This window comes from Stigmatopora nigra, chromosome 9 (assembly GCF_051989575.1).
Source record: "Stigmatopora nigra isolate UIUO_SnigA chromosome 9, RoL_Snig_1.1, whole genome shotgun sequence".
Lineage (NCBI taxonomy): Eukaryota > Metazoa > Chordata > Actinopteri > Syngnathiformes > Syngnathidae > Stigmatopora > Stigmatopora nigra.
This window is the reverse complement of record NC_135516.1, coordinates 8341801-8357362: the sequence shown is the minus strand read 5'-3', so window position 1 is coordinate 8357362 and position 15562 is coordinate 8341801. Positions and strand designations below refer to the sequence as shown.

At 41.7% G+C, this 15562-nt stretch overlaps 1 protein-coding gene across 4 annotated transcripts in view; it reads left to right on the top strand.

The window, feature by feature from the left end:
• LOC144201471 (pre-B-cell leukemia transcription factor 1) overlaps positions 1-15562 on the top strand; it is an 83448-nt gene that overhangs the window by 18294 nt on the left and 49592 nt on the right. For 3 of the 4 annotated variants that reach the window (XM_077724144.1, XM_077724141.1, XM_077724142.1), the window contains exons 4-7: positions 235-333; positions 11618-11818; positions 11985-12582; positions 13692-13765. In XM_077724144.1, the coding sequence (XP_077580270.1) occupies positions 12398-12582; positions 13692-13765 (259 nt within the window). In that variant the 5' untranslated portion in view covers positions 235-333; positions 11618-11818; positions 11985-12397. Of the gene's footprint in view, positions 1-234; positions 334-11617; positions 11819-11852; positions 12583-13691; positions 13766-15562 lie in introns of those variants that run through there. The other variant, XM_077724143.1, reaches the window with a different exon arrangement.

Genomic DNA, 15562 nt, shown 5'->3' with positions numbered 1-15562 from the left:
TGATAGATATGTGTGTATCACTCCTGTGAGCGATTTCTAATTTTCTGTTTCTCATAATGGAATTCATTATTTGTTGAGTAGAAGGAACCTGCTGCGTGTAGTTCTTTTTGATTGGACCCAAACTTGCATGTTTTGGTATGTGGGAGAAAGAAATCCATACTAAAACTGTGAGGCACATGTGCCTGTTTAATTGCTAAAAAGTAAAGTTATATTTGACATGTTTTCATTTTATAGGTGTGGATGTAATCCGCTGGCAGTCAATTCAAGGTGTCCCCTACTTACTGCCCAAAATTGGCTGAGATAGACTCCATTGCCCCTGTCAACCTTGTGAAGGTAAGCAGTACTGAATATTCTAATAACCTTTTAAAAATGGTCTAGTGTATATATGATTGTTTAAACAACAGTGAGTATTACAGCAGATTTTATGAACTAGTACTTGCCAAGTAGTACTTTTATTGAGATTTGAGTATATTTAAGAGTATTTAGTAACTTTTTGTGAAAATGTTCAAATATTTGTGAGTATTTTGGTAATATTATGGAATATTAAATACATCTAAGAGTACCTAGAAAACCTTGTCAAGATAATTTAGATTTATTATATCAACATATTGTCCTATACATCAGGATATATTACTAAATTTAGAGGCTAATGAAATATCTTCATTTATTTTTATTGATGTTATAATATGCCAACAAGTGGGAAAAGAATCAATAATATCATCCTAAAATGTCATTATAAGAGGAATGTTAAGTTGTATTGTACATGGAGAATACTTTGCAAATGCATTTTCTTGTTTTTCGTAATGATGGTAGTTGAACAGCTGAGTATTTTTTGAAGTGGTTCTTATAAGTTAGATAACCGCATCTGTTGCATTTAGTAGGATGATGGTTGTTTACATACAAAGTGTGGATCTTGAGAGAAAAACCTTTTAATTGCTACAACTTATTATCAGTTCAAAATCAAGTGAATGTAATGGATAGCAACAACAGTCCGTATAAAACCACAATAACAGTCAGTGGCAGCAACTCAAATGAATCTGTCATAGACAGTCGATCGTCGCCATGTTTTTAGTGACGTACTCGGGCATTCATGAGAAATCTCCTCAACAGCTCTTTGCTCGCAGTATGCTGATGGCTTTGAAACGGGAGCTAATCACTGCTGTGCGGTTAGCCACATGCTTGCATATTGCAGGCTGTGTTGTGTGTTGCAGGGGGGTTAGGAAAACACTAGCGCAACACATGATGGCTCTTTATGAGGCTGGGGCCTGCACGCAAAAGAGGGGGCCCGTAGACGATGCTAAAAAGACGGTAATGACAGCCATTCACCGCAATCCAATTATGCAAAAGGGAGCCTAAACAATTCCATCATCCCCTAAATTAGATTGTCCTAACGAGATAAAGGCACCAATTAATCCTGAATTAATTTCTACAGCTCATTTTCCCCCAGAAAACACTCTAATATGCAAATGCAAATGAGAGACAGACAGGCAGGCGCTTACATCGATGCTTGTGGTCTTTATTTTTTATGTATATCACTAAAAATATATTAAGATGGGCACACATTTCTTTAATGCTTCACATGACCTTAATGTAAGGTGCTGATGTTTGATGATCAAGTCTTCATTGCATCCTTGGAAAACAAATCCTCAAAGACATCATCATTTTCACACTCTTAATTATCTCGCTTCTAGCTTTCTTACATCGCCATCTTCTTACATTTGCTCCACCTCAGGAGGAAATGACCAACAAATATTTGAAGAAAATATTTGTAGTACTTTAGAAACCAATCAATGCAATGATGATCTTTTAGTGTCACTCATTTAAATAATTCCAATTCAGATTGAAGCTGTATATCATTACATACTTGGAAAGTGGCTTTAAAATTCTTGAAAATTACGTCTTTCGCTCTCTGGTTTTCTCTACTTCATATTTTAAATCAGCCATTGTGCTGTTACCACATTTAGAGGAAGCAAATCTACCCTAGTAACTACATATTTTAGTCTTTTATGAGTGGATTATTTAAAAATTCAACAATGGGCTGCTGGAAAATCCCATCAATTGCCCTCAAAGGCAGCGAGCGAGTAATGACAACAATGATGGACAATTTAACCTGCTCGTTAAAGGTAACTTGTTTTAGGGCAATCTTTGAAAACAAAAAAAAAACTGGTCGCCATGAAATAATGGATGTCTTTATGAAGCGGCTTTGGGCCTTGAAGCATTGTATTTCATTGATCTGCAGTCAGTCATTTTGCTACCACCTGGATAACCACGCGCAAAAACACACAGACAAACACACACACACACATACACACACACACTGTTGACAGAAACAACCAGGCTGTCAGTTGCCTGGCAATATTCACAACCACTGGCCCACATCAGCTAATTACCAGCAGAAATCACGTATTGACAGATGGGCCCATGCATATTGATCGGCCACAACTGCCACGTTCTAAATCACCTAGCTCTAATGAATCATTTCCCATTTGGGAGGGAGAAGCCAAGGAGGAAAAACAAAAAGAAATCAAGTGAGGGTGCGCTTGTGCTTGACATCACATAACCGTCCTTCCTCTATTGCACGTAACACAAAATGAGCGCATGCACAAATCAACTCTCCAAACATTTAACCTGGCTCCTCGCTCTTTTTTTTTTCCCCTTTACTTTGTTCCCCGCCTTCCCTGGTTATTTTTCATCATGCGTGAAGCGGCACGGGCAGTAAATACGCCGCTCCTCACACGGCGTGACCCCCCTCAACCCTACTTGTCTCTGACGCTTCTCCCAAGGTCCCTGGTTTCAAGGCCCCCGTTGATGCAGCGCACTGGTTGCGGCGAGCGCCCTGTAATTCACCGGCCTGCTAGATCGCCTGCCAGCAGCTATTGATTTTTGTTTCCCCAATCTCCAGGAGAGAGGGAAAGAAAAGATTAAAAACACTTTGTCAGTTTGGTGGGGAATAAGAATTCTGCGCAGGGGGATATCTAGGAGGGCGAAGGGTCAGGGCTGGAGCTACTGTATGTCTTTATGGCTTTAACTATTTCCACACCAACGACATCTCTGTCTGCCGTCCTTTCGGACTTTTTTTTTTTAGTGCCGAGACAAGTCAACGGTAAATAAAAGGAAGAAAAAGTAGGTGTTGCCTCAGGCAGGAGAGGTCATTTCATGGAAACGTCACCTTGCTCATCTCAGCGTGTTTGCTGTGCTTTGTGAGTCATGCAGTTCAATACAGGCGCATACAAAAGCAGTTTACAAAGACTATATTTTTCTCCTAATCCATAAATTATATGTAGGGATATTTAGATATGGGTTTTTGTTTTACACTCAAGTGTGGTGTTCATCTATTTTAGTTAGTCAACATTACCCCTAGCATAAACAGCATTCTTACAAAATATAGTATTTTTCTGAATCCAGTTATCAGAGTCAGAGGATAAATTGAAAACCTCTGCGCTCCAAGTCCCTCGCTTCCCTAGTTTGTCCTTTGGGGTAAAGCAACACACCTCTGTTGCCATCCAGTCCCATCTACTAATGCTAATGTGATGCCAATATATTTCCCAGTTAGACTGTGTTACGCCTGGCCGGCTCTTTCGTGGGCTCAGCCCAAGTTTCAGCTAAATGTGGAGAATGTTCCCCCCGACATTAGGCTTTAGTAATGGTGCCTTTCAGGGCCACTCTATGTTCAGAAATGAAATATTCATACATTGCCGAGGACAGTCTTAGAAGGGAGTCTGTTTGAAATGTGAATTCATGGTTCCAGCAGACATTTCTTCAATATTTGATGGACCATCAGAGCTCCGTGTCTAATACCCCATCCAAATATTCTCCTACTGCTCTTTTTTTATAGCTCATGTTTGATGCCAGCCTTGAAAACAGGCACAAAACCAGCCTCTAGGTTATCTCTTCCCTTGGTGTTTCAAAAGGTCTTTTTAAAAAAAACAGGATTGGATTTTTCAAAAATTCCAATGCAATAGTATATGGACTGGGGTCCCAAAATTGAGGCACATTGAACAATAGTGAACCATGTGTTTTTGTATCCTGGCCTTGTTGTGGTCTAATTATTTGACTGCAATGTCTGTGTGAAGAACTTTGGACGCTATCATGTTACTTAAAGGCTTTTGTATTCTTGGAGCCCCTAACTGATAAAGTTTGTTGTACTTTGCAAAACCCATTCAGTGCCCATATCATGGTTTACTGGGGGTGAAACAGTACATTGATTGGGATTTATACATAGATTGACTAAGCGACAATGCCTCCAAATGACTTACAATGCAAAATGTTGATAAACACATTCATCTTTTAGCCTTTCAAGTCTCATGTTCATGTTAAGTCACAAAATGTTTGTATGTCTCAAGGCTCTTTATATGCTCCTAATGAAGTATAAAGAATTTTAAAGGGATGTTTGCCTCCACTCAATGCTTTATATCACACTTCAGAATTCACTGTCCTGTATGTTTTGGCGATTTGAGGCATTTTTGAGGCTGTAGCTGTCTAAAAAGAAGGTCTGCTTTTTAGCTTTCCACAAACTACATACTTAACATCTTTTCTGTTCTATCTCTTACGCGCGAAAGCCATAGCTGAGCGTGCTAAATCAGCTTGATTGCACGCCAGCGTGGAGATGAAAGGCTCGGAGGTGGCTACGGTAATCCAAAGAGAGCGGGTGGTCGGCTGGGAGGCATATCGTTTTATTCTCTCATGCATATTCACTTCTAAGCCTCCGAGTATGCAGATTAGTCATGTCTGAACAGTGGACCCTCCAATCACATCCCCCCTTTTCCTCTAACTGCATCCTGCTGGGCATAATGTGCAGTGTGTGTTTGTTTTGTAAGTTTGGAGGCACGCAGGTTTAAATGTGTACGCATGAATAAATGTTTGGCCGTGTGTGTATGTGTGTTTCTTTGTGTGTCTTTTGCCTAAGTGTGTAGGTATGTGTTTGCCAGACACATTGCTTTGTCTTGTCCTGGCAGCACGCTCTACTCACCAGATGTTCTCATTTTTTATCATCCTCCACTTGCTCTGCCTTCTTTGAGGTTTAGGGAATCTGTGTCACTCACATTCTACTTGCTCCATTGTCTTTTCCTCTGTTTGGTGGATGGAAAAAAGAAAAAAAGAGAGAGAAAGCACCATGCATTCCGGGGTCTTGTGTATCCTCGAAAGGAAAGGTTTGTGTCTTCGGTAATCACCAGAAAGAGTATAAAGGAGAGGCATTTCATTTGGTTGTTGAATTATTCATGATATAGGTGTTGTTTAGTTGTTTGCAAAGCCCAGCTCGCATGTTCTACGACATGAAAAGTGCTCTTCAGCTGGGACTGGAAATTATTAATAAGACCCCCCCACCCCCTAAAGTTTAGAACGAACCAGATGCTGTGACAGAAACACCAAATCACAAACACATGCATGAACTCATAAATATGTTGCTAAGGTATAAACGCAAATAAATGAAAATGTGCAGATCTGCCTTGTAGGTTTTGAGGGGGGTTCCTTCAAACCTGCTCCATCTCCCACCTAGGTTCATAAAAATTATCTGTAATTGTTCCACTCAAAGGGTCTACAACATTTAATTTATCACAAATACCGAGGGTATGTTTCTAACTTAAAGACGGTTGAGCCTTGTGATGGTTGTTGCCAAAATGTATAGAGTTAAATGTAATGGAAGAAAGGTGAGATTGGCTGGAAAACATTTCGGTGTGTACCCTGCCTACTTTCTGTTGTTTGCCTCGATACCCCCCAAAACATAATTCCAACATGAACCATACATGCAACCCTCTTCTTTACATTGCTATGGGTTGGAGACTAAATGGCGGATGGGCACGGGCTCCATGAAGTTTAAACGTCGGAAGTTGAGAACATCGTAAACCAAGGACTTTCTGTACACTGGAGCGTTTTTAACCTTTCTGAGGATTGAATCAAATTTTGATGATGTGTGACAGGTCATGTAGGAAGTATTTTCTATCTTTTATGACAACTTTCAGCGGAGATTGCATTGGGAATAATGGTTTCGAATATGTTTCATGTGATTACAAAAAAGTAAGTTGAAGCTAGAACATTGGATCTGACTATTATTTTCCAGAGGGTCACTTCAAATGTTCTCTACCATTAATGCTTATAACAACATTGTTAAAACGTTGTCAGACTTCCCTCTTCAAATGGAGTGGACCATTGGCATTACCGATGCCATTAAAAAGTAACTAATAGGATCTAGATACAGATGAGACTTTGCTTCCTGCTCAAAGACACTTTCGAAGAGCGGATGAGCCAACGGCCAGGACGAGTTTGCAAATAAAAAAATCGATTTAAATCACAGCTTACGAGCGGCCTGCGGTTTGTTGCGCACATCAGCGTGCGATCAGCAGCCCGGATGCAAACGGCTGCGTCGCCACTCTGCAGTCACGCCCCTGGGAGATTAAATCAAGCTGTCACCTGGTCAGCGCCTCAACGCTGTCAAATAAAGGAACATTTATAATTACGAGGGGGATGAAATTCAGATTTATTCCTTCCAAAGCGAAGGCTGCCGATCGACAGGAGGGACAGCTCTCCTCCATCTGTCGCTGTCGACGCCGCACACGTCTGACACAGGGATTCATTTGTCTTGTCGTCTTTGACAGTCGGATTTTCCCGGCGCACTCCCACAAGGAGCCGAGCGGGATTTTCGGAGGCAGACGAAAAAAGGAAAAAAAAACACTCTGTGACAAGGAGTAGGCTCCTTATGAATGCAAATGAGTCTGGGAAAGAAAAAAAAATCACAGAGCAGCTAGTGGGCTCTGAGGCTCCGGCATCCGTCACATCACCCCCCACCAGGCGCAACCCACGCTTTGCCAAGAGGGCTGAGGGCTTACAGGGGCCCCGCAGCAAGAGGAGACACACTCATAGAAATCTGGTAGTTGGCACACACTGGCAATGCCACTGGTGACTTTTATTTGTAGAAAAAAAGAAAAAAAAAGATAAGCGCACTGCGTTTACATGCCATCCACAGAGTGGCTTTTGGGTTTTAAGTTTTATTGTAAAACATTCATCTCAAACCTCTCTACATGCGCACGTGTGTGTCTGAGAGAGGATGCGTCACTTGTATCACTTGACATTTGGCTCCCCTTTTATCCAGTTTCAAGGATAGTAAGTCAAATGCAATGTGACAGGTCAAGCCTTTCATATCAGTCATCCTTCACCCTGACCCAGCCTCAGCTGCACCGAGACACATGCAGCTCCTCCACACTAAAAATAAGCATCAGCAACAAGATATGGGACTATCCGGTCTGCTTGTGCACACACAGGGATCTGCTTACTCAAACAAACACGACAACACTGCATAGAATCTCCATTCTAACCAGTGTCTTCCCACTTGCATGGGAGTTACTTTTGAACTGCTTTCCTAACTCCGGTGGAATTAAAGGGCGGCTCCCCGCCATTCCACATCCAAAGCCGCCCAGTGAAGGTCAGAAGGAGCCAGTACTTAAGGGGCAAAGTGCAATATAATGATAATTTTACCATGGTACAGTCTTGTCCTAATACATATCAGACTCATATCTATGTTGTGACCATGGTGTCATTCGTACACATACCCATGCCTTATAATAATGGATTAACAATGGAGGTCCACTACTGTTCTGATTTAATATCTCTGTATATTTGCATGTGCATTCCAAGTGACATGCACGGTATCCAGAATAGCTGTGTACATATTGATGCAACATAAACCGTATAAGCAGACACCCTTAAATAACTCAACATGCAACCACATCAGGAAGGGACGACAGCATTGGCAATAGTGGATCACTCATACCACAAGTAAGGTTACGTAGTTTTAAGTCAGCATGGGCTGACTCTTACCCCCGTTTATCCAAGTAAGGGTACCCTCCACATCGTTGATGTCGTCAGAACTGACTTAACGATAGCATGGCGCTCTGTAATATATTGTCATTTCTCTCCAAACTCATTGACGGTCAGTGGTGGTGATAGATATCCAATCTATTTATACTAGGAAGGCTGACAGTCATCATTCACTAACTATAGACGTCAATGCAAACCAATGAGTTTTTGCTTTCAGTACTGTGAGTGTTCTTTAATGTGTGGGGAATGTGTCACAAGATTCGAGTAGGCCACATTTTAAGTGGATGATAGGAGCTGATTTGATTGGCGTGTTAACTGCCTTGTCTAACATTCTTTCTGCGCAGACTGTTATAGTAAAATAGATGAAATCTCTTGATTTAATCAAACTGTACCATCAATATTTCTTTAAAGGGTTCATGGATTGTGGTTTGGTAGTTTTGTTATCTGAAAAAAATGCAGAAAATTGGACCTCTCAGGGGAATTTGACCAACTGACAACACACATTTTATCGTGACCAAAATTGGTATACACACCATTACTCATTCCTACTATAATCGATCTATAAAAAAATCTTTCAAAAATATCTGGGCACTGCCAAGAAGCAGTGTGCGAAACTACCTTTTTATATAGAGCTGTTATAGCAGCTGGTCACTTCCTCATATATTAAATGATCTGAAAGTGAATGAATGGATCAGTTTATTTTTGACATATTTTCCAAAGGAGTGCGTGTAAAAGTAGAGTTTTCCCTTTTCCAATATAAAAATTGGACCACAAGAGCCGTGGCACAAGTCCTTTTTGCCGATGAAAAGTATTCTTTGGGGCAAGTCATTTTTATGGAATTTCTCCCTAATTGATTGATACTGATATAAATGAATGGCAATTACATTTTCATGTAAAAAAATACATGTGGTGAATTTGTAATTAAAAAGTGGACCATCTTGGCCTAAGGCCTCTTCTAACCTCAAAAGAGGATGGCCAACCAAGATAGAGAGGGCTTGGAAATGCTGACTGCGCGCCTGTCGCCTAATCTATTTGAGGCCTGATTAAAGTTTAATTCGTACCCATCTCTAATGCCAGTTGCTCTCAGTGTGTCTCAGTGAGCCTCTGAGCAGCTTCAAGCTGAGCCCCAGCCTTCCCTCTCCGCTCTTTTCCAAGCGGGCCTCACTACTTTTCATGCCTGAGGGACGCCGGGAGCAGCAAACAACTGAATTTTTCATCAAGGTTACTTCCAGGAGAGACGAGGGGTGCAGTTGCGGCGTTCTCCTTCTCAGCGTTCGTGGCTCAGACCTAACTTACCTCGCTCTGAACCCCACACCTCTCTGGGAGGAGTTGTTTGACCCCGCTCCACAAAGGGGAACGTGTTCTGTGAAGTCAGCAAGCTGAGTTGAATATTGAAAGTACTAGTGCTGTCTACCTTTGCCTGTTTTTCTGCATTATGCATCTGTAGTTCTAAAACATCCATGGTGAATGGTATAACAATGTAATGCTTCAAAAGCCATTGCTATTGGAGTTGTTGTTATAAAATATATATTTTAAAAATAGTGATAAAAGTCCAAACTTGAAACTAACTCTGGTGATGAACCAAGGTTTTAACTTTGAAAGCGTTTTTCACATCTTTCTTTCTTATACCATACATTTAAGAATGCTCACATTACGTTATGGTGGGGCGTGGAATGGGTGGTGATCGATTTGTCAGCGGTTTGTTTCCAGGCAGGCTATGACTGCCCACTGTTGAAGTGCCTTTGGGCAAGGTACTCAACTATACCTTGCTTGCTCTATCACCATAAAAAAAGGCAGTGAATGAGTTAGGATGAAGTTGGTTCTGTTCTAGCGTTGCATTAAGTCAACAAATTCAACTAGTTCACATTATCTTTTGGGAATCCCGGCAAGGGAATAGCAGCACTGCTAGCAGGACTATTTCCCGCCTTGGAAAAACAACACTGTGTCTCTCCAGGAGAAAAACATCTGCTATTCCCTGAATATTTTGACATTAACATTCATTTGCAATTCTAATAAAACCCAATTTATTCTTTTTTTCAGCGGCATTATTTATGCTGCAACAACACATTTGCTTTTAATGGAGGGAAAATATTCAGTGTCAGAATGTATTCCCTTTTTATTAAGGCTGAATGGGTGTTTCAGTAAATTCAGCAATCAGAGGCGCAAACAAGGTTGTTGTTGTTGTTTTTCCTGTTCAAAGTTGAGCTCATTCGCTGGAAGTCCATGCGGCACGTTTGACTTGAGCGCAATTGAAGCAGCGTTTCCCGTCCGTGTTCGACTTAGATAAGCCTTCATCACTTTATGACCCTATTAAATAGGCAATAGGATAAAGCCCAATGGCTTCTGGACCGCAGATGTCCATTTCGTGGCTGTGCTAGGCTGTCTTGCAGCTCCCGAGTGTCAGACATTATCACCCCCACTACCCTCAACCTCACCCTGCCCCTCGTGACAATTACTGGCCTACCTCCCTATTCTGCGCGTAATGAGAAAACGGACTGATCGATTTCAGTCCGGCCAGTAAAAGAACGATAGCTGGGATTTGGATACAGCACAGACACGACTGAAGGGAGGCACACACAGTGCGGCAAAGATGACGTGACTTTGAATGGAAAAAAAGGACTTTATGCAGTGATAATTGAGGGTATATGGCATCTTTTAAGGAGAATCAGGATTTGAGCCAACCCTAAATAGTATTTATTACTGAACTGTAATTAACCATTTTAAAAGTATACTTTAGTGCCTTTGTCCCAACAACATCTTGAGATTAGATCAAATCTAGATTTGCAATTCATTAGTCACTGGTTATTCATTCCAATTTGCTTCAAATGGCTTCTGGTCATAACAATAGACCAGAGATGACAATTCATATCATTGCTAGCTGGAATTCACACATACAAAATAGACTGAAACTAAATGAAAGTGTAAAGGTTTGCGATCATATTCCGTTCTCTAGACCTAATTTTAGAGTAGTGTCTACGTTAACCCATTGGTTAATTCATTTTTGACTCAAAATGATAATTGAATTGGACGTCTGTCACTGTCAACAAGACAATACATTATAAAAGATAGTTCTCTGTTTTCAAGAACTAGCAGTCAAATATTGCCTCCATTTTCTACAGAAATGTGATGCAGAAATATTCTTGTATTTGTGGATGACAAACTCTTTTGACAGATTGTCCACCACAGTTCAAAAAATAAACATTGCCTATCTTTCAACAGAGAAATACCTTGTTTTTATCTTAAATAGTTGTACCTCACAATATCGTTGATGGATTTCACGACTGGTATATTGATATTTCTACTGTCACAATATTTTGAGATAATTGTTACCGTTAGCTTTGCATAGAAAATCGTATCATGTGGTACCCAGAAATTCTCATCACATGTTGGATGCAAAGCACGAATATAATACAGCATGTTTAATCCACACAACTCTTTTAGCATGTACCAGGACCCCAAATAGGCCGCAATCAAACCTCCCGTAGGGCGCAAAAGTAAAAAAAGGTGTCGGATGTTGACGTTTAAATCAGACAGGAGCGCATCCATCATTGTTACCTTTGTGTGTGGCAACAGCTCCCTCAACCTGCTCAGTTGAATTCCTTTGATTTATTCTTCCTTTTGACTGATTACACGGATGTAAATATTCAAGGAGGGGGCTAAAATATGGTGTAGCTGACAGAGTGTCTTTTTCCAAAGCACCTCCATGCTGTCCTGTTGGGTCAGCGCCACTCAGCGTTATTTATTAGGCTCCATATTCACTCTCTATCCATCACGGCATGGTCACATCTCTTTATGTTTATTACAGTGTCCCACCTTCCCCTGCGATGGATGATTGACGTCTCGGGAGAGCGTCGAGGTGGGACTCGCCGGTGCCTTCTTCTTCTCCAATGGAGCCACGACGGGGGCGGAGGCTCCTCATTAGGAGTCAGTTAACACACACACACAAGAGAAACAACAACAACACACTTTGACATCCTAAATCCTTCCACGAGGGAAGGTTGGTCAGGTAGGACTGCTACGATCTTTGTTTTTTTTTTCCTGCACATTTTTTGAGGGGTGGGCGAGGACGCGCTTTCAAGGAGGCGCGACACTTTTAATCCCATTAGTGTTTTTTTTTCCCCCCCTCTCGCTCTCTTCCTATCGCTCTTTTTTTTCTGTCTCTCCTCGTGTAGCGGTGCAGGAGTGGCCAAAGCCAAAAGCAGAGATTCAGATCAGATTTCAGTGAGAGAAAGAGAAAGAGAGAGAGGAAGAGAGAAAGAGAGAGAGAGCGAGGGAGAGAGAGTGGGGTTGCGTGTGCGTGTTTGAGAGCGAGGCAGTCAGTCTCCCTCCTCCCAAATCTCACCGAGGAGGCGCGGCGAGAGGAATCCAGAGGAATTTTGCGCGGATATTTCCTTCCCTATTTTTTTTCTCCTACTCTTCCAGCAGCCATCGCTCTCCCGTCCTCTCTCTCTCTCTCCCCCCCGTCTGGACGGTCCTCTCCCCCACCCCACGCTTTTATTGTTTACATCGTCCAAAATAAATCAAGGAGAAGAGAATCCGAGATTGAAAAGTTGGAGGCGAGGCAGCAAAAGGACCGTGGCCGAGGATGGACGAGCAGCCTCGCTTGATGCACTCCCACGGGGTAGGCATGGCCGGACACCCCGGTCTGGCGCAGCATTTGCCGGATGGCACAGCAGGGACGGACGGCGAAGGGAGGAAGCAAGACATCGGTGACATTTTACAGCAAATCATGACCATCACCGACCAGAGCCTGGATGAAGCGCAGGCGAGGTGAGAAAGGCGCACACACCACACGTGAGAATTTGCTTTCAAAAGAATCTGATACAGGAGAAACAAGAAAAAAAAAAAGACATCACCGGGTAGGATGGATGCAAACAGTGTGTTTTCAATTAAGAGCACGTGAGCAAAGGCAATTACGCATACTTGAGGAGTGGAGCAATTCAGTTTTCATTCATTTCAACTTTTTTTTTTTAATTAATGTGCTTTCCTAACACTGAATCTCTAATCAGCTCAGTTTCCACTTGCGACAAATAGGCTTATACATTCTAATCATGTCAAATAGAGTCCAATAATAGCACCAATTGTAATATTGTCCTAATTGTAAAGACGACTAGTGCTGAGGTGTTGAATTGCATTGTGTTTTTACTGTACGTTTTTTTTTGTGTCCCCCTCCCTTTCCCTAAATGACTCCCAGCAAGATAGCTGCATATGCTCATGTTTACCAAGTGCACTTGAGCTCTACTGCAAATTTTCATTGTTGTCTTGCATTGAGTATTTGATGTGTAGTCAAAAAAAGATGATAGTGATTAAACAACTTTTTTTCTAAATAATTCTCATTGACAAGTTGCAATTATGATAATATTCATCAAATGTATACAAAAATCAAAACAAAAACCACAGTTTTTGTTGACTTTTGTATTTACTATTTACTACATGGTCAAAAAAAATACTTTGCAATCCACCGCCAGCTAAAGTGACAAACCAAAGATGTATCCTCTATGCACTTCACCAAATAATAAACGCTGAATGCATCTGACCAAACACTAACTGTTATTGTATTCCATATTTCATACATGGTCAAAAATCCCTAAAAATAATTCAATAGGTCTACAAAATATTACTGTTACATTGAGTGTGTGTATACATGTATGTATATATGTATATGCATATATGTATTCATATACATATGCATATATGTACATATATATGTGTAGATGTATTTTTATATATATATATATATATATATATATATATATATATACAAATATAAAATTCTACATTTAATGCATTCCATTAAATAAGAAAATGTTAAATAGCTGTGTTTGCTCTTTGACATGTTAAAAAAGGGCCTTTTAACCAAGAAAGTGTTCTCATTTTAGGAAACATGCATTGAACTGTCACAGAATGAAACCAGCTCTCTTCAACGTCTTGTGTGAAATAAAGGAGAAAACAGGTAAGTCTCAGAATGAGCTTTCTATATTTCTGTGTTTATCTGTCTGTACCATCTCAAGCGCCATAGTTTTGAACCGCATGTGATCAAAAAGAAAATCATGCTTGCGCACGTGTTTTTTTTTTCTGCATCCCCTGATGAACGTCACACAGTGTGTGTGAGCGGTCGCGGCACACACACACACAATGCACAGGAGTGTGTTTTCATGGCGGTTCTTTCTGGGCTGGGCTTTCTCACCCGCTGTCAGCTCCCCTCGGCCCGAGTTTGATGGTGTTTGCTAAGTGAGCTGTTTTACATGCAGAGGCTAGTCGTCGGGAGGGGAGTTGTGGGGGGGGGGGGGGGGGGGATTTTCTGTTTATGTTTGCAACAAGGGTCAAAGTCATGAAAAGGAATGTGTGAATTATTACTCACTTAGCAGCAAATTAAAGCCAAGCGACTCACATGATGAAAGCCCGTGATTAATCTCGGGAGGGATGTGGCCGAATGCGTAGCCTTTTTTGAGAAATGGCTTTTGGAGGCTGGAAAATAAAACAAAGTCTGCAGTTTGACCTCGTCTTTGAGTCGGCGCTGCCAAGCTGTCAAAGGTTTTTAAGAGAGCCCGCTCTTGTCGCGCGGCCGCTGTTGTTACGTTTTCGCGGCCCGTGCAGACAGCTGAAAATAAACACTTAATTCAAAATGGACATTTTATTCCTATGAGTCAGACTTTGGCAGAGGGGGGGAGAGGGAACCGAAAAGACACTAGGGGATTTTCTGCAGATTTATAAAGGTTAAAGAGTGCTCGCTGCGAGGAGGAATCCACAGTAGGTTGGGGCCCTCTTTCTAAATTGCGAGGCTCGGAAAAGTGAGACAGTAATGCTTGGCTCTTTGTAAACTGTCTGGCGTCTCGCTGGGTTCAACTAGAGTTCGCTTTCCAAAAAGAAGAACAAAGTGACTTGGACCTTTTCCTGGCTTCTACCCGTGCCTCCCCTTCCCTTCCTTTCCTTTCCCCTTGCTTCCCTTCCCACCATTCTTGGCAAGTGACGCTCCAGACAAAAGAGAGGTTCCCATTCTTTATGCAAAATGAAGCTCGGCAGAGGAACTTGACTGGAAACGTTGGGGAATCATTTGGAGATATAGCTCCTAATAACAGCTTCTACTCTGCCGACCATTTATTTCGTCTTCCTGACCAAAGTGCGAATCCCGAAAGAAAAAAACGACTCAAACCTTTAGCGTGGCATTTACCGCTAAATCTGTTAAGTGCAATGTATGCGACCAGTCTGGTATTTGTCAGCTTTTTAATTGAAAAAAAAATTAGTTTTCACAAAGTAGTCCACTTATTTGCTTTTTAAATGGCGGATGTGAATATTTCTACAGTTGCATACGTGTGTGGCACCTTTGGTGTTGACAGCAGCAATATGAGACATTGCAGTGGCGGGGTGTCCACTGGCAAGCAGCTGACAAACAAGCCGGGCGCGCATGCCCGTGGTGGGATAAGGCAAGTCTTAACTGATGACCCCTCCCATCGCCCTCCGCTGTGTATTGGTGCCAGGGTCGGTCGGGCAAGTGTCAGGGGGAGTATTTAGCAAGCAGTGACAAGCTGAGCTGTGTCAAGCTTGTGTCGCCACTTAGAGGCTCTGATTTCTCCCAACCCAACGTCACTTTTTCCTTCAAAGGACGTTCATTGTTTTAACAGTTTGTGAGTGCAACAAAATGCTTGTTATTCTTCCCTGTGAAGCAGCTTGTTTGTGCGCAAGCATTAGAGCGAGGAAAGCTGGCATGTGCAGGTTGAAGCAAGAGAAGGCAGACACTAAGTTTGCGTTT